The sequence below is a fragment of the Chroicocephalus ridibundus genome, chromosome 4, assembly GCF_963924245.1.
Source record: "Chroicocephalus ridibundus chromosome 4, bChrRid1.1, whole genome shotgun sequence".
Classification (NCBI taxonomy): domain Eukaryota; kingdom Metazoa; phylum Chordata; class Aves; order Charadriiformes; family Laridae; genus Chroicocephalus; species Chroicocephalus ridibundus.
In genome coordinates, this window is record NC_086287.1 from 87,138,370 (window position 1) to 87,163,165 (window position 24,796).

Here is a 24,796-nt window from a genome sequence, read left to right on the forward strand (position 1 = left end):
GCCATGACTAGATTATTACAGAAGATGATTTGACTTCTAGCACCCCTTTTTGTTTATTAAAAAGGTGTCAAAAATGTGTCATTTCAGAAGTGAGAATTCTCTCTAACTGATGAAGAACAGATTACTGAAATGTGCCCTTATGGGCAGACAGTTATGTTACTGTTGGTATTTAAGTTCTTCTAGCTCAGAATGGATTTCTGTTTAGCTCAGGGTGGATTTCAGATACTGAGTAGTTACATTTTCGAGGATATATTAAATTCTAATGAGTATACCTTTATCCAGGGCTCAGTAAGCTTCCCTGAAATCAGGAAGCCGTGTTGCACAGTGTTTTCTGAACATACGTATCTATATATTCCTATCAAATTTCAGGTGGTTTAAGAGATGGTGAAAAATGTTCGCATTTCATTTTGGACTAAAGCAATAAATGAGATGATTAAGACTCAGCCGGCAAAAGAGGCTTTTGTTTAAGCACTTATGGAAAACTTTCATTAAACCATGATATTCTTCATCTTACCATCACCTTTTACACTCTTGATCTGATGGCAGATGTCACTCTTGAGCATGAATCCCTGTGTGAACTTTACAGATGGTTATTAAATATTTGACTGCCAGCATGGATGAGGTGGCACTGATCCTGCAATTTATTCTGTGTTTTAAACAAATAATATTATTGGAACAGTAACCAGTCCAGAACGATCACCAAGGTTAGGTTCTAATTTTAAGTCGTCATTCAAAAATTATCTGCTCCTGTAAAGATGTTAGTATCTACACTACCTGATTGGGTTTTCTTATGCTTATTATTCTAAATTCAAATTTTGGAATAAATCATATTAATCTGTCAAGATGTAGAATTTAAAAAATTAAGTATGTCTCAGCTACGAAAAAGCTAATATGAGAAAGACACTATTCTCTTATGTAATGGCAAAAGCCTAATTTGGATAGTTCTCCAAAGTTTAAACCTGAATGTTACATGTGCAGGAAAGGTGCAATTGTGTTATGATATTCCAATCTATTTACATTTGCAGTTCAACTTAAATCTAAGTTTAAATCAAATTTGAATTACCATAAGGGAGATTACATTTGAACCTTTTATGAAACCTTATTTGCAGCCCCTAAATACATTGAACCATCTATTCCAGTTCAGTTTCTAAGTGTTCTATTTTGGGTTCTGATATAATTGCAAGTGGCAAGTGCAGCTGCTGGTGATGTGACAGACTATATTAAAAACTGTTGATGTATAACATTGCCAGATGCATTTTCTTTGCTTTAACCTACCTCTAACAGTAGAGGTACTACAGCTAGCTAGTAGGAAAGGGAGAGGAGGAGGAAACGTATTTGTCCATGCACATATTTATGTGCTCCTTGCACATCTTTACACACAACAGAAAGTTGCTAGAAATGTTTTTTGTCAGTTTTAAAGGGGGAAAAAAAAAAAAGATTTGAATGTAGTGTTACAGTACCTCTAAGTTAACCTTAAATCAGCTCATGCTTTTCCCTATTATTCCTTTTTTTCACATAATTCCACTTACTAGAGCTAGAATGTTCATCGTTTTGCTGGCTATAGCTGTAGAGTTGATTGTTCTGCAGCCCAGCTAAACTATTTTCCTGTATTCCTAGAACAGAACATGTGCTTTGCTGAGTAAGAAAAGTGCCTCGCTCACTGTTCCCCAGTCCGTACCCAGACTTCCAATGAAATGCTGTTGGCTCAAAACAAAGCTACAAAATTTCAAACGGTTAAGTAGTGCAGACAATGACGTATCAGTGCTCAAGCCAGTGTTCAAACTAGAGCAATATAAAACTGAGTACAGTGTTCCTCCAGTCTCTCACAATTTGTCTCTATTTTATTCAGTTCTACTAACAGAATCAGCTTTTTCTAAAGGAAGAAATCTTCAGCTAGATGTCTGTCTCTCTGGAGAGCCAAAGCTCATTCCAATGGCAAAATGCAGGTTCTAGCAGTAAAGGGCTGGCTCAAGCTGAAAAGGCAAAGTTAAAATTGTGCTGTGATGAGTCTACTGCTTATGGTATTATGAGTCTGCAAAGTATTTCAGAAATAACCAGGAACATCAGTGTAACTGCATAAGTTTTGTTCAGAGTTGGAAGAACAGAACTTACTAATATCCTTGCTAACGATAAGGAACCATTCTGAGTTAGGTTACCAAGTTGCATTGCAGGGAAAGACTTGTAAACAGTATTGTATATTAAAATCCCACACATAAAGCTCTGATACATTGATGAGAACTTTGTTTTGCTGTTTATCCTTCTACATCGTTCATTATGATTACACTGGTAATCTTTTATAAAATATAAATACTCTTTCAGTCATATGTGGCTTTGTAGCAATGCAATACAAACCTGCAGACGATAATGCCAAGTTGTCCTAGGGGATCATTTAACAATTCATTTCAATCCAGAGCTGCCTGTTATGCAAAATATGCTGATTTACTATGTGTCTACTAAGTGTATGTACAGAATCAAATATATGCATGAATTTTTAATACAACATCAAAGTTGAAATTTTACATGGAAGAATTTCAGAAATTTCAAGATTGAACACCCAAAGGGTTATTAACTTTCACTGTTGTGCTTATGGATACGCAGTGAAAAAAATCAGTTCTTGTTTCCTTTATTACTACTATTGACCAATTTTGTTACATGGAACACCTTTGTTATGCATGTTATTACTGGGAAAGAAAAAATATCTCTAGTGGTAGGTAAGGCAGGTCAGCCCTGGAAGATTCTCTACCATGTTATAAGCCACAAATTCAGAGTTGGAGAATGACTTCAATAGTGTTCCATTACATGATCACACAACACTGCGCAATAAGGTATGCTCATCAGCAAACTAATAAAAATGTGGTAATGAGAATTACTGGACTTTTTTCACCCCTATGGAGTAAAAGATACAGCATCTTTGTATCACTGTATATATGTTATGCCTTTTCTTTTTTTTTTTAAAGAGCTTATTTTAATGCTAACGCACAAAGAAATAAGGTTGCTATGGGAACACTCTTAATTCCTTGATGTGTGCGTGTAACACAACAAATGTAGTATTCCACTGAGCCTGTCTTTTGCATATAATTTTCAGTGCATTTTCAGAGAAAGAGTGATTTGGTAAACAATGGAAGGAATGGATGGAAAGAACTAAAATGTAATTTTTTTCATATAATTCTACAGGATGTTAAGAGGTATCTATAGTTCCTGGGGGGGGGGAAGGACAAAAAATTTGCAGTTTCTATTTGTTGAAAATTTCCAATCTAGGTGATATTCTAAGCTTATTTCATAAAATTTCTGTGAGCTGAAAACCCATATTACTAATGATCTTGGCTACTGGCTTTCAGGTATATTAATTGAAAACCTAGAGACAGTGCAGTGAATTTTTACAGTCAACTCTCTTACATAATAGTGGAAAGAATTAACAGTTTTGTAGCCAGTAGAGACAAAATTGCGTAACCATCTGGTAAACTGCACCAGTTGGCCTTCCAGACTTCACTGTGCCATTATGCCTTTCCCCTATTGCTTTCCTGTTCTAGCAGCGTTTCAAAAAAGGAACGATCATAAAATATATCTGTTTAAAGATAATTGTTCGGGATTCCATTCAAAATTGCACTTAGCTGTGATGCAGAATTACTAGTACCTACTCCAGCCCTGCGCCCAACGCATGTAGCTGCTGTGCCACCTTCACCTCTGCAAAGAGGAAGCTGAAAATGTTCCACATCTGTAAACGGGACTATCTCTGCAGTGGGATAGATAACATCTGCTTAAATATTTTTCAGCTGTTTATATTTTCTCACACTGTGTAGCTCTCTAGGATCCATTATGCAGCTATTAAATTAGAGACCTGCTTCTTTAAGCAAAATCTATGTTAGGCCTTTTCTTGTCCCTTTCTTCCAATACCATACTTCTTGTTTGAAATGCTATCAATCAAGGTTTCCACCTTGTTACCAAAAAAAATAATACCACATAAAAGTGGTACTTAAACTATCTAAAACCTTTTCCAGTAGATTTCTGATAATAAATCTGACCTATCCAGAATATGATTAGGCAAGGAATTAATTGTCTCAAATTCCTTCGTGGGTAGTCTTATGCATGCCTGTATCAATACCTGCTCAAACATCTTTTTACATACATAATTTCAAATATTTATGTTTTTATGTTGCTCCTTGTGGTTACCTAGTAAGATTTTATTCTTTCTTTGACTCTTGAAGAACACAGAAGAAAGAATGGAATATTGGCTGTGATCATATACGTAACATACACAGATTGATAGTCCTCTTACAGTATAAAATATTAGTTATTAACATTTTGTTAGTGAAACTTTGAAAATTTAAAGTATAAGTCTCTGAATTTGGACAGCTTCAGACCCTGTTTTCGTTTTTTACTGTACTGTTTAAAAATGAAATTTGTAGTGATTCCTAATTTGAATTTAATTGTCCAAGAAATTATTGGTCAGTTGCTTTAGGCATTACAAAAATAACCACCTAAGACAAAAATATTACTGAATTCAATGGGCATGGGAAAGGTCAATAAATCTCATTAAATTTCTTACAAACCTCATCTAGCATAAACTAACTACCACTGAAATTCAACTCTGAGTGCAGCATCTGGATCCATAGTTGTCTTTGTTTCTACTTCTCTGGAAAATACTTGAAATCAAAATTGCACCAAATATTTTTTTAAACCTTCAGACCTCCACATTATTTTAAAATAATGTTTCCTTTTTTCATATTCTTATGCAGCTCTGTATGATTTGAAGATGATCAACTGCAGTATCTTTCTGAGTTATGTTGGAAGTAACAGAGGTAAATGGAGGTAAATACGCTGCAGATACTGTAGTTGGTCATGTAAATCATATGAGGTGCTTCATACAAAGTTATTCGATTATTCAAAGTTACCCAGATAATCAAACACCCTCTTGTCTTCTAACTTTGGTATCCTGCATTATTCTCGAAATCATTTGTTAATAATGGTATTTTAAAACAAACCTATGTTCCTAGTACAGGAATAACTGAGGTTTCATTAAGATCCAAATATAGACTTAGATTTTTTTTTTTTTTTCAGATTAGATTATTTATCATATAAAACTTCACACAAAAAGTTGAATTTAAAAAAAAAAGTTATTTAATGAAGTTAACAATGGTGGTGGAGGAAAGGAGAAATTATTAAAGATCGATTATACATTTTGGTCCAGTGAGAAGCGTGGCTGTATGAATGGAAGGCTACCATAGACATCATAAGTGTTTCTGAAACAGTTTTCCTTCGTCTTTATTGCTGAACGATTACTTATTACTTGCCTAAATCATCAGCAGTTTTTACTGGCCTCTCTTATGTACCTGTCTCTCCTTATTCTCTGCCTCCTTGTTCTGGAAACAGTCTAAATGGGCCAGATGCAGTCCCTGTTCCCTGGACTTTCAGTCTAAGGTCTGTAAAAGCCTTGCAAGATTATAAATCAGCATTTTTAGTCTGGCATGTAGACAAATGAGAATATGTCCGATAGAATGGAATGGGTTTTTCTATACTGTATGTTTATCAGGAGTGTGAATACTTAATGAGAGTGTTTTCTGTTGCAGGTAATTCAGATTGTCAGTGCCATTGACAAAGATGATCCTAAAAATGGGCATTATTTCCTGTACAGTCTTCTTCCTGAAATGGTCAACAATCCAAATTTCACCATCAAGAAAAATGAAGGTAAATATAAAATATGTATCTGAACAACTTAGTTTTGAATTGCTTTGTTGACTTCCAGTTACTTTAACAGTTTGTCCCTTAGCAATTACAATGTAAATAGTATGTTTAATGGTACCTTCAATATTTCTCTTAAGCTATTTCCAATATCTTTACAGTAGATAAGAAGAAAGTAAAACAAATACTGATTTTTAGATCCTGAAGACAGCTCACTGGCTTAAATAAAATGAAAGGATGGATTTACTGCCTGCTTTATTTCTATTAATTTGAAATTCCAGAGACATGCTGTAAGATGAAAATCTGAAACTATGTTGATAAATAAATGTTGATCCTACATTGACTGTACATAGATGGGAGCATAAAATCAAGTATCTACTAAATCCCCCAAAGGAAACACCTTTTAAGCTTGTTTGTTGTGTCTATAAAGGTTCCAAAGTATTCCAGTTAGGCACTTTTACTAGAAAGCGAAATCTGCTAGGTCAGCAAAGCCCAGAAGGGCACTTTGTATCACTAAGCTTTAGAGCACTTCTGGAAGGGCATAATGTCATTTTGTAGTACTATAGAAATGGAATTTGATGCATGATGGGAAAAAAGACCCATTAAATAGCGTTGAGCGATAAATTTACACTGATCCTTTTCTTTGGCACACAGATATATTTGAAGGTCATGTGAGAAAGAGCTAGGAATGACCACAAGAATGCTCTAAGTAGTGCTTTATGTGTTTGCACTTACTTGAATATTCAACAAAGTTTTCCCAACTTGGCTTTTTAATAAAACACTACCCTGTCAGGAATTTTAGTCAAATTCAGTCTCTTATTTCTCTTATTTGAATGATAATGAAGGATATCCCTATTTAGTCCATTACTAATAGGAAGATGTATGTGTGCGATGTATGTGCATGAGTATAAAAGTAACACATGAAATGTCAAATAAAGGGAAAATGCTGTTTTCATTTTTTATTCTAGCTGTTCCAACCAAGAAGAATGTTGCCACTGTTTTGTTAAATGATACTATAAAAACCTAAATTCTTAAATCTGCTTAATATATCCTGAATTTTTCTTTTCGTTATATATATTTTTCTCTTATAGCATTCATGAAGTGTGTCTCTACTTATATTTGTACTTTCATGTAGAAAATACATCTCTGTACGTTTTCTGCACTCACAGGAGAAGATAAACCAAATCTCTTCAAAATGCATTTCATAATCATCAGTAGTGTAACACAAATTGAATTAAACATCCTAAACGTGAGGTGGTTTGCTTTGCACAGCATGACAATGTAAAAAAGGTCTTAGCATTTCTCTTCATGTTTAAATACTTAGGTCACATCACTAATTTGCCTTGTCCTTCCAATCTGTTACCCTTTTAAGACCCACTCTTACTCCTAGTCACAGCCAATGGCAAATGATTCCTGTTCTAAACGGGAGTGAGGAACCTTTCGTTATAACATGTTTTAGAAAAATAGGTCCAATTTTGTTACAACGTCGCTACTCAGTTTTACAGTTTTGAAGGCATCAGTTAAATGTGTAAATCCTCTTAAAAAAACAACTGAAATCTCTTGAAATTAAAAAGCCACGTGAAGAGACTTTTTTGATTTAGTCTTGCAGTATCCAAGAATAAAATTCCAACTATGCATACCATCCTTTTCTATCAAGATTGCTCAGCCAGCGATGCAGTCAGTGGTTGATGCTAGAACATGATCTCCCACGGGAAGCAAATATTCCTGTCAAAGCCAAAATCAGGGTATAATCTGGTTGAGGTGAGGTTTCGTGTCATTTAAACATCATAAATCTTTAGTAAGTCTTTATTTAGTTATGCCACTTAAACAATGAACTTGACCATGACTTTGTCTTGCATACATCAGCTAGATAAGCACGAGTGATTGTTCTTGTTGAAAAAACTCCAGTATTCCTAGAAAAACTGAACTTGCAAGACGAATTTCTCCTTAGTTGTACTAATGAGTGTCTGGGCTGTCCAAAAGCCAGTTTGGTGTGGTTTATTAGAAGCAATGTAAGAAAATGCCTATAACAAACCCTACTTTCTGGAGAATTCTGTTTCAGAGAGGTGCACAACCCACTTAGGCTTGGAACAGAAAACCTTTTCCTCATACTGGTGGGCAAAATCACAGACACCTTCCTGGCGGTGACCTCAGCCTCAGCTCCCTCCCATATTCTTGGCCCTGACAAATTTTTCAAGGCAGCAGAGACTGCCTTGATGGCTGCTGAAGAGACGCTATCCTTTTATGGATATTATAAATGGATTTCATTTTCTCAGGAAACCTAATATAGAAACCCAATCTTTTATTTGCTAGAACTAGCAATTATTTTTTTCTTTATTTACATGATTTTTGATATCTTGCCTTTCTCCAAAATTCTCTCAAGTGCAGAGATAAACGAAAGTACCCCTCCTCAAGAGCGTTTGTGAAATTATATTACCCTTTGGGGTTCTTTTGTGCTTTAGGTAAGATTGTAGCATTTGGCAATTACTTCTCTACTTCACGAAGTAATGACTAGTGACACCACTGATCTGGTGGCACTAGTATGCAAACAACCCAGTTTGGCATCTGCCATGTGAAGATGGTGATGTTCTGTTTCTCTCCCTTATAATAAGGAATATAAAAGATGCATGTATACGGGAATTTTCTCTTCCTATATGGAACATAAGCATAACCATTAATTAATTTAGTTTGCTGCATACAGGCTAATTCTATTGTTTGAACTTTCCAGATTGCCCTAAGGGAAGTTCACATGATACTTCAGTAATTAACTGTGTTGCCCAAAATATACTACAAATATTATGATCAGCTACGTTGTTATTGCCAAATACGTTTAACTGAGTGACACAATGGTGTTATCTTCATCAGAAACCACAAAAAGCTCCACTTCTCCTAATATTATATTATATATTATAGAAATTATCCTGTGATCTTAGCAGAATCTGTTCCTTGAAATGATATACTAGTATCCTTTATTTGTTTGGTCTGTTAACTTTGCATATTCATAGTCCCTTCTGATTGCCCAAAAGATGCCCAAAACTGTAGAGGCTGTAGTGCCTTTCTGATGTAAATAATGTAAAAATGTAAATTTAAATGTCATCATGCATCTCACTGAATGTCTTTAGATCATCTCTTTAGAAATCTTCGTTCTTCATATTCCCTGATCTGTTCTTTCTGTTCTTTTCTGAGCTCAAATTTCTGTTACTGGGTGGTTTTTCTTAGGCTTCATGCCTTGGCTAAATCAGCAGCCACTGATAATCTGAAGTACAGCTATCCTACTCTCTCAAACTGTAATGCAAGGAATACCGATCATTTAGATTGCCAGATGCATAAACGTTTATCCCTTCACAAGAGAAATAAACAAATTATGTAATAAAAATAGAAGAAGTTAATGCAACACGAAAACCAGGTAATGTTTTCTGCGTTAGTCCAGGTGACTAAGCCTGTGGCTCCATGACATAACAAATCCTTGACTGCATAAACTCATACAGGCTGGCTGTGCGTTCACTTCCCTTTCTCATGTCTTTGTGCAGAAGAGCAGAAACGTGAAAAATGAAAATAAATGTTTTGTGTAATGTTTTCTGACAAACTTCAAACCAGAAAAACCCTAAAACTTCAGATGAAAATATCTGGTGTTTAGGCAGGTGTTGATACACTCCAGCAATGTGTCGTAGATTCCTTAGCTGAATGGAATTAACCGTTCCAAAAAGCTGTAGGATCACAATAAATGACAAAAAGCTGACAGGAATTTAGACAACTGATAAGGATTTTGTACTGTCATGGCATCAGTAAATTGAAATGAGGCCTCTGGAAATGGAATTAGCATTTGTTGACAGTCTTTTCTCAGGTGAGTGATCTTCACAAAGCGTTACCTAAAATCTAATGCCAGTACATGGGTCGTCTCCTGCATCCCAAACAATACGCTCGCAGCAATACTTGTTTTCAGCATTGAATTCCTGATGTTCTTATGGTTTCCTTAGGTTGTTCAAGTGAGAACAGAATTTTGTGATAAAAGCATTTTCACAGATGTAAACCTTCTGATATGCTGCCAGTGCAATTTTTACTTTCAAAAACTAGCAAACACATCTTTGCTGTAAAGTAGAGACTTAAAGTTTTTCCCAAAAGGTGTTTCCGTTGCGATTCCATTATTCTGTTGCCAAATTCTGTTTCCTGATGGAATAAACCCCGAATCAAATGTTCTACAGTGCCTTTGGATGCAGTAACTCTTCTGCCAGAAGAAATGGTGCATCTCTACTGTATCGATGTGATATTACATCCCTCTTACTAGGGCTTACGGAGTAGAAGCAATCCCCGAGCTGACAGAACATGGGCAGGCCTCATCTTTAGGTTAACAGAACCATCTTAATGGCTTGCGGTCATATCCCTGCAGAAGTCCAGTAGCCCTACAAGTAACCAGCCTCTTCTCTCCCCAGAATATTCAATGTCCATCTGGTGATTTGAGCTCTGAATTTGGGCCAAACGGATTTTAGTAAGTGTATGGTAAAGAGGTTTTTTTTCTTTTTAACTTGAAGCATTATATGTACTTCAGTGATGAACTGTTCTCTTGGTTCTCTATAATGAACTTCATATTTATTCTCGGCCACGCTTAGTCTATTATACCTATGATACCTATAATAGCTCCAAGAATGTTCATGTTTAAATGTCCATTTCTTCTGTTATTTCCATCTAGCAAGTTTAATCTGTCACTTACGTCCTCATTGTGCTGCCTTGAAAGTGTAGGCAATGTGTCATGTATTCAAAAGAAAATAGCCTGGTATAACCACTTCAATCACAAACTGGCTTGCATGCCTTTGTATACTATTGCACATCTTATTTTTAAATATTTGCTATTTATTATCACCTCTTTACCATTAATAAACAAATATTTCTAAACTATTTAGAAATAGCCAGAGAAGATAATTACATGCAACCTCTCTTTTAGATATCCCAAATAATAAAAACAAACGATCATCACTACTTCATTTCTGAAAGTACTTCTGTGTCACTGTGTTTTTAATGTAGATTTTTTCCACATCTTTTTCCTGAAAAATATTTTTAGCAGCATCTGTCAAATGCATACCTGGAGGGTGAGTCTTTTGTTCCCACAAGAGTAACTCTCATGTGTTAAAATGAGTTTCTTTCCCTGAATCACTTTCTTTTGGCATTTCCTGATAAGTCGCTCTGCCATTGTCTCAGCTGCCAGCTAAAGCTCCTTCTGTGTTTTGATTGACTTTTCTTTCCAAATATATACCTCAGAGAGCTAAGAGGTGGCACTGCTATTTCATTGCCCTCCTTCCAGTTTGCCCAATTTCAAAGTTAACCCACTGACCTCAGGTACAAATTGCCTTAGCAAGGACATCATTAAACCCATCATTTCTTGATGGATGTACAATGAACATCTAGAATAACAGCACCCATATGGTCCCTTGGATATGAGCAGTAAATCCTCATTCATTTTTGCAGTTTTGTGCAATTTTTCAAGAGCCTCGGGAAATGTTGTGGCCCAGCTGCCATCTACGCCAGAGGGTGTTTCACAATGGCAATTCTCGAGGGAAAGCACATGCTTATATACTTCTAATGTGTTTAATTAACATCCTCATTTCTTTTATATATCAATAATTAGACTTTCAAAGTACAATTCTAAAACATACCAAATCACATCCTTGTTAGTAGTTTTCTTGAAAAGTAAAAGTAAGTGATATGATCAGAGATGTGTCTTGCAGCCTGTAAATAAATATTTTTCTATCATGTCTGCCAATATTAGTGGTATGGAATAACATCTAGAAGACTGCATCTAAAATTGTAAAAGAATATACTGCATAATCTAGAAAACAGCATTGATCAGCATCTGTCGTAATAGGCATGGTTTTGTCACCAGAAATCAGAGGGAATCCTTGCATAGCAAGGTGCATTCAGTGTGAAAGTAGTAGAGTTAAAAATAAAGTATTCCAATGTATTAAAAAACAACAAACACAACCTAACCTATAATCTGGCACTTATGTCCCCAAAATCTGCCATCCACAAGCACACATCATGTTTCTCCAGGAGTGTTCATAGTGTGAAAAAACGTATTATAAATATCATACTATCAATCTTTTTCTCAGCATGGCATTAAAAGTGGAGCTGTTTAAATAGCAAAGTTCAACATTCTTATAAACTGAGGATACCAGAACAACCTCAGATTATTGATTTTTTTAATGAATGACATAGTTAATAATGAAATTGTTAATATAAAATTATTGAAATATTTCCCTTTTAATGTGGTTGAAAGATTTTGTTCAATAAGTTCTTTTTTGCTTATGTTATAGATTGTAAGTTACAGAAGTTAAAACAAGAAAGCATAAAGATGATATTTTGCTGAGTAGAAAGGTCTAAGTTTTATCAAAATAAATCATGTGATAGTTAAGGTAGCTAAGTTCCATGAAATGGTTTAGTTCTATGGATTTAGACTATTCCGACATGAAATCATGTTTCAGAAAACCATTAATTATGTTTTGGATGTATTTTTACCTTTCTCAGTTAAAAACAAAATGGGATTTACAGGCCTGAACTACCACTTTCTACTTATGATCTACAAGTTATATTGCACTGCTGGATCCGAGACGTCTCCAGTGTGTCCTGGTCTGTGTGCTGGGAAGCACGTAAGAATTCTGGTCCAGCCGTGTGTACGCTACCTTTCCTCCCTCATGATTGGAGCAGGCAGGCAGGGGTATCAGGGCCTTAAAAAGGAAAGGACAGATTCTAGCTTCCTCTAGAATAATATGCAAAAAAGTATTCACGCAGTGCAAATACTTTTCCTGGAGCAAGTGGTTATGCATTAGGTGGTAAGTGTCGCGTCCCTGAAATAATTTTTTTTTTTGTAACAGAGGAAATACAGTTTCTTACTTATTGTACTTGGGTTCCTTCATCCTTCGTCCTTAGACAATTGACCTGATTGAAAACGCTTTGGATGAGAAAATATGTTAGATCATTCTGCGTAAGAAAAGTAATCAATTTTCTTATTTACATATCTGACAGAATTCTAAAATGTAATCTCATCCTGTGAAGTAACAGGTTGTGTCTAAAGACTCAAAAAGAGCCGTCCTTTCTGCTAGTGACAAAGTGATAAGCAACGTGAGGTGGAAACTGGTGCTGCAGATCTTTAGTCTTAAATTCTAGAAGACTGTTAGCATTTTAAGTTAATGATGTTACCGAGGAACCCCAATACATTCCAGTAACGGTCAGAAGTTCTGTCTTGCCCGGCACTGAATGCATTTCCATTTCCATTGTACGATTTCACATTGCAGTTGAAGTAATATATTCAGTTTCTTTCTACTATACCATTTTGTGGTCCTAGCAAAGTTACACTTTTCCATGGTACAGCAGTGTAGTGTTAGTCCCATCTAGTCCGTGAACGTCAGTGAAAATAATATTCTCAGTATATATCTTTCATACCTTATACCTTTCTGCTTCCTTTCCCCCTTCTTTCTTTACTATCATCACTATTGAGTATGTTCTGTTACTCCCTGATGTTCTGTTTTTCCTTGATGTTGAATATCAGTTGAGTGCGATTTAAAACTACTTCCTTGGTGTAGAAGGATGTGATGTTATTTTCTGAAGTGAAGATTACATGAATGTAGATGGGAAACCAGCATTTTTCCACTCCGGTCCTTTGTGTGCCACTTCCTTCACTGACACCTGCTTCTGCTGTCTTTCCCATCTTTCTTCTTGCATGCAGATCACTGCTCTTTCTGGACTCCCTTCTAATTAGTACCATAGAACAGGTGAAGACTAAGTGCAGTTCCTCTGCAAACGTACTTTTTAACCCTATCTGGATGATTTACACCTTCTTACAATGGTTATGTGCTTTTCACCACTTCGAAGGCTAAAAAGTTGCATCCTTCTTGGTGCACGTAGCTGCTCTAGCTGAAACTGAATGTCAGAGAAATAGAATCAGCTCTTCAAAGGCTAACTCAGCTACCAAGCTCCTCCACGCTTTGACCATTCTGTCTGTTCTGTCCATCTGAAACCTTACTCACTCCTCTCCTGTATTCAGGATGCAGGGCTCCAGACAGATTCCCTCTCTCCTCCGCCCTAAGCCAGATGTCATCCATCAAGTCTTCATTCGACTGGACAGGCCAACCTGATGAATGAACCGGCAAGGAGGGGGCCATCTGGTAAGCTGACTGTCCTCTTTTAGGCATCTTTAGGCTCTTCTTCAGCTCTGCTGTGTTCCCCAGCACGTCTGTACTTTTTATAGTTTTGTAGCTGGCAAAGCGTTTCTCTGGGAGCGCTTCTGTTCCAAATGCTGTTTAACCTTTCAGTCCTGTTTTAGTTTAGCTCTGTGATGACAATTCTTTTCAAAGCCTTACAAATAAAAACTTTCAGACAACTACAGAACAGTTATATATGCATGTTGGAAAATAAGACTAATTTCCACAGCATCACATCCTTGCAGAGAGCGCCTTTTTTTTAACCATATGAATCAATCACAATTACATAGCTCTTTCAGGACATTTATGTAAACATGACCCAGCCCAAAACAACACGAAATGTAGTGATGAAATACAGGATAATACAGTATAGATGCAGCATGCCATTATGCATACATGACCAAAGAGGCTTTTACTTCACTCCTCCTTAATTTTTTATTTGTGCTGCTAGCAACATAATGTTGCCAAGGCGTCAATTATGTTTCATTTTATAAATCAAACTAATTAAGAACCAGATGCAATCTGAGTGAAAAAGATCTGAGGTCAGTGTTGTGCACCATATGTACGACAGTGCTTACTCATGATGAGGAGATGGATTGGACAGCTGTGAATTTTCCTGCTGTAGGACTTTCATCATGCTCAGATAGTGTAACATACTTATCTTTTTCCACTTTATTTCTTTAATTTCATAATAAAACTAAAGAAAAAAGGAGCAACACTGCCATGACTTTAAAAGACTAAGTAAGGGATAAAAGGTTATGACAACAAAACAGAAGAGGAAAAGAATTTGTTCAGCAAATTAGCATGAAAATAAATTTATTTTAGTAATAATATGGAATGTGGATGAAAGAAATAACAGAGATAAGAACAAATTGAATCTTCAGTGTGACTTCATTTCAGACACATAATGGGGAAAATAAACATTAAATCAGGGTCTCAAAACTGAACTGCTTAGCAGACAGAAAGGCGTTGTTCTTAATGAGTAAAAAACTTCTCAACTAAGTGCTGTAAGGACAACAGTAAGATCCGCAGTAGCGTCTCTCTGGAATTTGTCTTCCAATTAAACATTGCTCCAGTAGCCCTTTAATTTTCAAAGGTTCCCCAGGTGCTTTAAAAACCATAACTCCTTGAATGTCAACAGCACCCATGATAATTATATTCTAGGACTTTAAAATTATTTCATAGTAGTATTTATAACTAAGTGAATATAGAATATTTGGATATAAGTTTCCAGATTTTTAATCAACAATCTTCTGAAAATATGTTAAGAGATTTCTGTCAAAGTACCAGTTCTGTTTTCATGGGTGAATCTAATTCCTCCAGGTTTTCTGCAAGAAACAGTTCCTGTAGTGGAAGTGTTCATGGCCAACGCACTGACTATGTTTGATTTCTTCTAAGTGGGTTTAATTAAATTAATTAAAGTAGGAGGAATGATGTCTTAGAGCTGAAGGTTCTGGTAGGGCCTCTACCTCTTCATCACCTCAATATATTACCCAACGGAGACATATTGCATCTTAAGAAGTCCCCCTCTTTTCACCTCATTAGTAGGTTTTGGTTTGTTTCAAATATTTGGATTTTCTCTCTAAGAACCTAATGGGTAATTATGGCACAGGACAGTTTTTCTTCCTTTTTTTGCATCTTGTGAATTTATTGGTTGCTGTCATTATGGAATGTTTCTTTGGTTTATTGCTTTCTAAGTACAATCTTTTGAGGGGGAATAACAATTAATTTATTAGTTGCTCTAATTGTACTTTTGTCAATTAATGAGAAATTAGATGGGAGTCCCATTTTAAAGTTTCATTTGTAAAGATTAAAAGAACCCCAACGCTTCTACTAGAAGAAGAATCTGAACAGGCTAAAAATGAAAACAATATAAGCAGGAATCATCACATATTAGCTGTTAAATTTTCCTTTGATTAGTAAAAAATCTCCTTTTGTCATTATAACAGATATAAAGTATACAGACTATTTGTACATGGTTCCTCCATTAAAATAAACGGTATTAATTTTTCACACTTAGCCGCAAGGCTCGTCTGATAAACTATTGCACAACTAACATTATAATGTGAATTAAAAAGACAAATACCATGTTCCAATTTGCATCTTGTTTTGAACCAATTACACAAGTGGTGTATGGGAAGGAAGTAATTATTTTTGGTATCTCAGTCATTCTTCCTACAATGTGACCATTACATTGATTATTATGTGAGCTCTGTGTCTATACATTCTCCTGAAGCTGTCTGGTGTGGTCACATTTATTCCGTACCCTTTCATTTCCTCCTTACTCCTTTTAAGAAGATGACTGTTCAAGAATGGGCTGTATTTCCCTGGCAAGAGCAAAATGAAGGAAATCTGAAATTTTTAATCATTTTGACCAGAACTTCTCACATCATGCTTTAAAGAATAGGGGAGACAAAGCTTTTATTCTGTTGGTTGGGGGTTTTTTTGTACCACTTATGGTATTTTCCCATCAACTTCTGATTTTGTAATTTGTATGGGTGGCCTTGTTGTAAAATAAATCACTTTGTTGGTCTTCATTTAATTCTGTCTAATTAGGATGTATTCTGTTTGGCAAGCATCCACTAATTAGGGATATATTTATGTAATTATTAGTACTTTATATAATAAATATGCCTAGAAAGCAATCCATTCAGAGGCCTAAAAGTGGTAGAGTACATGATTTTACTGAACCCAAAGATCTTACATATTGAGCCAAATGTACAAAATAAATGAAACGCGTAAGTTGACCTGTCTAGTGTGGTGAAAGAGTTTGCATATCCTCAAATGATAGGATGTGCATACTTGGTAATCAGTGCTGATTATAGAGGGAGTGAAGATGGCCCCCTGTTTGAAGTGAGATAATAAGCCAGCTTGTTAGGGAGAGATAAATAGAAGAACTTCAAGAAAAGGACCAGATGTCTGCTTGATGGTGTTGAAGAGAGAGAGCTAGTGGGGTCCTTCGAAGGTACCATGGATGGATGCGGAGTAGATTGCAGTGAATCAGCAGAGTCGTGGTAGCTGTCTGCCCATATTAAGATATGTTGATGAAAGTACTCTGTTGTATTCTGTAGAACGTTGGACTCTCTTGAATATGAACACTGACTTTTTTTCTTCTCTTTAATTTTTAGAATGTAATAAATGACATAAGTTTCAAATTGCTCTCATAAAAACACATAGAAGTTTTTGGGGTTGTTTGTGTTTTATTAGGAAACTTTGATTCAGTCTAACCTAAAATTAAAGCTAAAATCTAGGTTATAGGAAATATTAAGAAATAAGATTAAAATGTTTCATGTAGCCTTTTTGAACTTGTCGCTTAACTCTGTCATGTCACTTTCTATAATGTTTTCATCCATTATATATGACCCTTCTGTAAATTATACAGTGTTCACCCCACTGAAGATTAAGACCTTGTGAACTAAAAGCATGTCGTGGTTTAACCCCAGCCAGCAGCCAGGACCATACAGCCGCTTGCGCCTTCTCCCCCTTCCCCCAAGAAGGGCAGGGAGAAGAGGGAGAAAAGGAGGGGAAAGGAAAGGAAAAAAAATCAACCCAGCCTCATGGGTTGAGATAAAGACAGTTTAATAGAACAATAATAGAAAAAGGAGAATAACAATAATAATAATAATGGTAAAAGAATATACAAGACAAGGTAAAGTAATACAACACAAGTCACTCTCACCAGCTGATTAATTGGTTGCCCAGCTCATCCCAAGCAGTGATTACAGATCCTTCCCCCACCAAGCCAACCCCCATTTATATACCAAGCATGACGTCTGTGGTATAGAATATTACATTAGCCATTCAGTTGTTCTGTCTCTGCTCCTTCTCAGCTTCTATGGGAAGCTGAAAAAAGTCTTTGAATAGTATAAACATCACCTAGCGACAACTACACCAATATGTATTATGGACATTGCTTTCATACCAAATCTGAAAACACAGCAACCAGTAGAAAGAAAATTAACTCTATCCCAGCTGAAAATCGGACAGAGCACTCTACAGGAGTACTGGGTTTTTTTGGTTAAAGAACTGTTCTGGGGTTCAGATTAGTTTTGTATAGCTTGGTTACAGGTTTCCTGTATGATTTTGGACAAGTCATTTAATTGCTGTGCCTGTCATTGTGCCGTGCATACACTGCAGATGTTCTTTTAAAACATTCATCTGATACTCACATTTGACATTAATGGTACCTATTAGCAGCTCCCTATAGATTAGTAAAGACTGAGATTTTCAAGAGTACATTACAGTGTCTCTTTGGATTCTTCTGAAACTCCCAGTTAGAAAAAAAGTAGAAGTTATTCTGTAGCTCAGGGAAGGAAGTGGTGGAGCCCACTCTAATGACAGCTGTAGCTAAAGCATTGTATCTTTGATACAACCTGGAATACTAACTATAGAGGAAGGTAGTTTAGACTCAATTCTACACCGTACGTCTCCTTCTATATCATCTTTATCTATCCCACAACATTACAACTTCTGTCTCTACTACTATTTTTTATTTCGAAATCAGAAAAATATTTTTTATAACAAATTGACTTTCCCTTATTTTGTGCTTGTCATCTGTTAACATGCAAGACCAAAAGACGTATTTGCTAAAAACTTTATAGAATTCTAATGCAGTCTGTCTAGCAGAACTACTTGCTTCAAAACTTTGTATAAAGAACTTAGCTTTTTCTAGACTAAAATTGTTTTTCTTAATCCTTTTTCTTTTCTTTTTCCCAGTGAGGAAACATGTATCTTTCTCAAAGTGTTTGTTTCTGGACTCTTTTTTGACTATTTAGGTATTCTTTCATGATCTTGAGGGTTTTCTTGGTATATTAAGATTCATTCTCCTTTTCCAGTAGAATTGCCTAGTCTCCTGTAATACTTTTACTTGATCCTGCTTCAGATTTTTTTGCAGCTTCTGCCTATACGCTTAATTTGTACTTTGTCAGACTCTTCATCGTGAATTAGAAGACAACAGGGACAATTTCACTGTGATATGCAAGTTTTTATCTTAGTATAGCTATGCATTCTGTATTTGTACCTTACAACTTCTCCACTTCATATGAAGAGAATGAATGAATAAGGCATCTTCTGTTTTGTCACACACGTATTTCACTTGTGACTAACAAATGTTTTACTATGTGCAGAATCTCCATCCTTGGAGATATTCCAAAGCTGCCTGGACATGGTCCTGGGCTCTCTAGGTAGCTGTGCTTGAGCAGGGGAGTAGACCAGATGACCTCCAGATGTTCCTTCCAACCTCAACATTCTGTGATTCTATGAAAATTCTAAAACATCTTATGAACTGATTCTATAGTTTGCAAGATATTTACTAATATAAGCATTGACCTTGTAATATCTCTACAGCAGTGAGGCAGACTTCAAATGTCAACATCTTTCCCTGGGTACTGCTTCTTTCCAAGCTATGTGTTGTGTCACGGAGCATATATAGCAAAGTTAGGGTCTTGCAGTATGTCCCAGTCTTGAAATTTAAATGGATATGCACGTGTGTTCCTGTAGACCTGCTTTGACTCTTAGTAACCTGACTGTGTATGCTAGTTTGGAACTTCTGGCTATGCCAAGTTTTCTCTATGTAATGTTTCCGTGGTGTGCAGAAATATTCCCAAGAGTATCTGGGAAAACTTTATACAATCTATTCCACTCTATAGACAGGTAATTGTTTTTTTTTTCACTTACTGAAATTCCTTCTCTGGATGCATTTTGCTGTTCCCTGCATTTGAAATGACCATTAGTCTTTACCATAGGAGAGACATCTTCATTGAGAGGTGTGCATATAATAAGACATTATGTGTATACTTTGGGTGTAAGACAGAGGCATAAATTACTGCCATTAATGGCCTGATGATAACAAATTGTTATTGTTATATGTAATCTGCATATAAGAATGTCTTCAAAAAGTCATTATCATGCTGCCTGTGTGCCCAGGGGCAATCTTATACCATAGCATTTCAGTCTTTCAAATTACAAAAAGCTAATATAACTCTTGATGACATTTACAAAAATGTATAATGGCACTCCTTTCAGTTCTCTCACAGAAATTATTCTCAGTGAAGTTAAAGGGAATTCTGCATATATAAGAACAGCAGGATCCATCACTTTTTAAAATCAAAGCCTCATTTTTTTCTTAAGTGGCACCAGCTCAAGAAAATGTTAAGTCAAATTTTTTTTTAATTTATTTTCTGACTTAAAATGCCTCAGCCAATGTACGTTGTACTTAACTTTCAATGTTCTTTGGCAGACAGTACACATTCTGAATTTCTTCTCGTAGTAAGTTGCTATGTCAGAGTTATAAACCCCTGAAAACTGGCATTTTCTAATAGAAGTGCTGACAAGAACCTTTATTACACCAGTACAAATAGGTGGCATTCAAATAAACACTGGTTGGTTGTTGTGGTAGTCTGGCGGTTGATTTCTGACACTGTTGCTTTCTGCCACTCTATTTCAAAGTGAACATTATTAAAAAAAAATAGCAGTTATTAGAAATACACTGGCATGGCTTGAATTTGGCTCTCTAGCTGTTGTAACAAAACTTCAATATGGTTGATATGTCTGATTCCAGATTCAGTTTTAAAGGACTGTTATATGATCTACTGGTAAATAGCTTTAAATTCTTAGCGCGCGTGTGTATATGTTCCATATGGTATTGGAACAGAAAAGACAATTATCATGGCATGGTGAATTGGATGTTAAGTTGCTGAGTGTGAAACTCATTTAAATGCCAAGAACACATCACATTTTAAAACTAAAATGTTCCTGCTTAAGTCTGTTTTTTCTTACTATGGTATTCATAGTTTACATTCGAGAAAGAAAGATTCACTTCAAACATCTGTGATTGTCTTCATAGTTGTGAAGACTCTGAACTTTTCCAGACCCTAGAAGTAAGCCACTGAAGTGAGAACTGGAGGATGTTTGTGAAGTGAGGAGGGTGAATAACATAGCACGGAATTCTTGGAACTCTTCCATCACCTAACAAAAGTACTATAAAATTCATTGAATCTGCTTGAGATTTAGCTTTACACATAAGAGAACCCCAAATCAATGTAATGCGTAAAACTGTAAATCTCACAGTGACCTAAGGGGTTTAGGTACCCATCTTTCATCAGTTTCACCTTCTAGACTGCACGAGTAAGTATGCATTCATAGAAAGAATAAGAATCCATTATCCATAAAGAGAAATACAGATGGCAAAGCCTTGGATGTTTCAGCTTTTTATTTATCTTTGCAGCATTTTCTTGGAATCTGGTAACATTATAATGGAAATATCTTGGTTCAAATGCAAAATATAGCCATTATATTATCAAAGTATTATAAAACACAGTATTACTTTCTGAAACTTTTTGGTTAAAATAACAAGATAATAGAATTAACTAGAATATGTAGATTTCAAAAATGATCCATCAGTCTATGCAAATTGCTGTGTTAATAATGTATTTTTAATGCTAAGCACATTTGACAGCCATTTCATCTCTCCTTCTAAACTAGAGCTTGGCAACCTGCATTAATTCTTACACTTTACAGATGTAACATTCAATGCACATGCCATGTAGTGATGTGATCCGAATAAAGTAAAGCATGTCAAAGCAATGTGATTATTAGTAAACAAGTTTGTGGCTGGCTTGTTGAATACAGAAGAGAAAAATGAGAGGCAAGAGCCAGTGCTGTTTTAGCATATCTTACATCTTCACTGGCCTGAATTTACTTGAGATTATGGGAATGTCAATCATAACCGGCACCATGGGATTCAAGAGAGATAAACGGGCATAACATCACAGCGGGTGAGATTAAAATCAGGTATGTTGGGTACAGTTCAGACAACTGTGGTAACAGCATAGCTTAAACAGATCCAGAGCCCAAAGTTTCCTGGTTTGACTTGCAGAAATTATCTGTAAATTAAAAAGAGAGAGGTAGTATGTCCTAATTATTTCTCTACCCTGTTAACAATAAAACTACTGTTATTTCAGACTCAATACATCCTTCTATGTTATTATTTCTTCAGCAGAGATTTTCTATCCTTCCTTCAATGGGTTAAAACCCCAAGGTACAAAAGGTAAGAGTTGCTGCTAGACTGTAAGTGACCATATAGCTATGTTTGATTATAGCTCTGCTGGACTAAAGGTCAAAGGAAAGTTTTAGAATACTTAAGAGACAATTATCTAAAGTTCAGACTTTTCCAAAGGAATAGAACTAGAAATTACACAGACTATTATCTAAAGTTCACGTTTTTCAAAGGAAAAAGGTAGGAGGAAATGCTTATTCCATCACTTTGTTGTTAATTCGTGTGTTTTTATTCTGTCAAGAATGTATTTACTACAAGTTTGGTATCACAATAGTATTAACATGATTATTCCCATTTCCAAGAAGTTTTACATATGAGAATGATGTATTCTTTTACATTATTACTTTGCTCATGATTCAAAATTCCCAGCAGCACTTTTTATTTCTGCAAAGGAATACAAGACTTGGAAACATGTTTAGTTTTTTTATTGATTAGCTGATTCAGCAGTTCAATTCTGGCATAAGCTATTATTATTTAGTCCGACTGTTAAAGAAAAAAATTATCAAAGATACAAAATATGTGACATTTTCCAGTTCTCCTCATCAGTACATTTTTGCCCATGAAATACATTTTTCGTATGTTCTTTTTGGTGTTTTAAGGGATTCCAGAAAATCCAAGTCTCTAGAAAAACAAAAATTCAGTCAAGTGTTTGCTAATGTGTCACAGGAATGTTTTGTGAATTGCCATTATATATGGCAGTATGGCATGTGACTTACTATGGTGCAGGAGAGACAGTTTGATCAGTCAGCTGAATTTTTATAGCGCAAAAACTTTTTTCTTTTGAACCTGATGTCTGCTATCAAATTTGATAGCAGTCATCAATCTGCTTTTTTGAAGACATCACAAATTTTTGACATTCATGAAAAGCAGGTCAGTTTGAAATACCTGTGAATGCTTCAGTGCCCATATGGTTTGGCTATCATAAATCAGACAAAATATACTATAAAAATGGTCTCTATTTTCGTATTATAAGCCTTCTACTTGAATAGAACATTCATGTCTTTACCATACAGATTAGGCAAAGGGTCATCTTTCTTGTAAACTGCGGTTCCACAGGATTTTGTTTGAGACATTCATTCATCAAGGACGATCTGGTACATGTGTAAAATATTACACATGACACAGTTGCATATATATCTATATATTTATATATATATATTAACATATATACATATATGAATTCACATAAAAATGTATTTGTTGTGCATCCAGCACAGAGCTGGATCAGCGCATCAGCAAAGAGCTGAAATGCTATCTTAGCATTCTCTTGAATGTTCCCTTCTAGTGCATTTGCAGATGACTGCAAAGTACTATATAACTAACATTTCTTATAATGTCTTACGTTTTGTTTTTTCTGCCTGTACTTTGGTAGTTTCCACTGAAACCTTGATGATAATAACTTAATTACTCAGTTATTTAAAGTTTTTATGTGAGAATAGATGCCATTTATGAACTAAGAAAGGAAATGAATAAGCTGTCCTTGTCTTTTCATTATCAAAAAAAGCAGGGAGTATCACAATAAGGATATTCTTGCTGCTCGTCTATTTGTGTCAAAGGACTCTCTATCACAGATAATCTGTTTAAGGCTAAAAAGTGTACACAAAAAGATAGCTCTAATAAACATGAAGAAATATATATTTCTGTTATTCTAGTGTTTCCAGCTGTAAAGTTTCCAATTAAAATTCTTCCTTCACATAAGTAACATATCCAGCATAGATAACAATTTCTACCACAAAGTCTTTAATACCATTAATGATTTGATCTTTCTAAGAACATTATAAAAGGGATAGAAAAAGAAATACAGAAAAAGAGCTATGTAGGTGTAAGGTTACACAGCAGGGAAGTTCACTGATCTCAACAAATCAGAGACCGTGAGGGAATTAAAGAATTCCAATAGTATGTGCTGAGAAAATGACACTTGGATGTAAACTTACTGCTTCTGATTTTTACTTTTGTTCCGGCATTTTATTGTTTGACTTAAAATTGCAACATGCATTCTTGTACAAAGTGGAAGATGACGTTGATTCCTGTCTGCTAATTTCACATCCAGATTGATGTTGCTGGCCATTAAAGTCACTCATGTCCAGCAAATCCAAAAGTAGCTTTGTATTAAAATTAGTACATTTACTTTTTCTCAAAATCTTTTATCCAAGAGTCTGAAACGAGATGAGGGGGTCTTGGGAAAAGTTGGGAATCTGCAGGAAGCCCTTAGCCCTGTGGTAACCATGTCCTCAGTTGTGGTTATTCAAACTACTTTTGTCTTGTAAAGACCTTCTGCATTGTCATTCCTTGTTCCAGCTGTGAGGAAGATATTCCCATAACAGTCTTTTTTATGGTTGTTTTGCAAATCTGCTTGTAAACTTCAGAAACTGAGAGTCATGTGGTGATCTGAATGACTGGTTTGGTCTTATGTTTAAAAATAGGTAAAAATGAACTCCATATCTACATTGTAGTTACGTATTCCTGTGGCTGTGTTACTCTGACTTTACACTGATGCAAAAATTTGTGATGAGTTAACATAATTAATAAGATCACTTATTTTATACTGTTCCTTAGGCCTGCAGGACAGAATATAGCTCCTAGTCCATCCCGTGTAGTTGGTACATCATCAGTGAAATGGTTTTTAATAGGGTTCTGGCATTTCAATGAATTTCAATCCCTTCCTCACACAGAAGGGTACAGAATTCAGGGAGGCTCATTTTGATTGAGCGTGCCAGAGGATCTCCTGAATATATCTCACTGGAGGTAAAGATTTAATGTCCCTCTTTGCCTGTGGCATGTTACCTCAGAGCTTTATTAACAGAGAGGGTTGGGTTTTTTTCTGCATTTAATTTTCCTTGTTTTGCTAAAAGTAACATGAATAAATAAATAA

At 35.5% G+C, this 24,796-nt stretch overlaps 1 protein-coding gene across 4 annotated transcripts in view; it reads left to right on the forward strand.

Moving 5' to 3' along the window:
- The window catches only part of CDH8 (cadherin 8), a 148,986-nt gene that overhangs the window by 116,637 nt on the left and 7,553 nt on the right, over nt 1-24,796 (forward strand). For 2 of the 4 annotated variants that reach the window (XM_063334648.1, XM_063334649.1), the window contains one exon: nt 5,568-5,685. In XM_063334648.1, coding sequence (XP_063190718.1) covers nt 5,568-5,685 — 118 coding nt within the window. Of the gene's footprint in view, nt 1-5,567; nt 5,686-13,711; nt 13,833-24,796 lie in introns of those variants that run through there. The other 2 variants (XM_063334650.1, XM_063334651.1) reach the window with 2 other exon arrangements.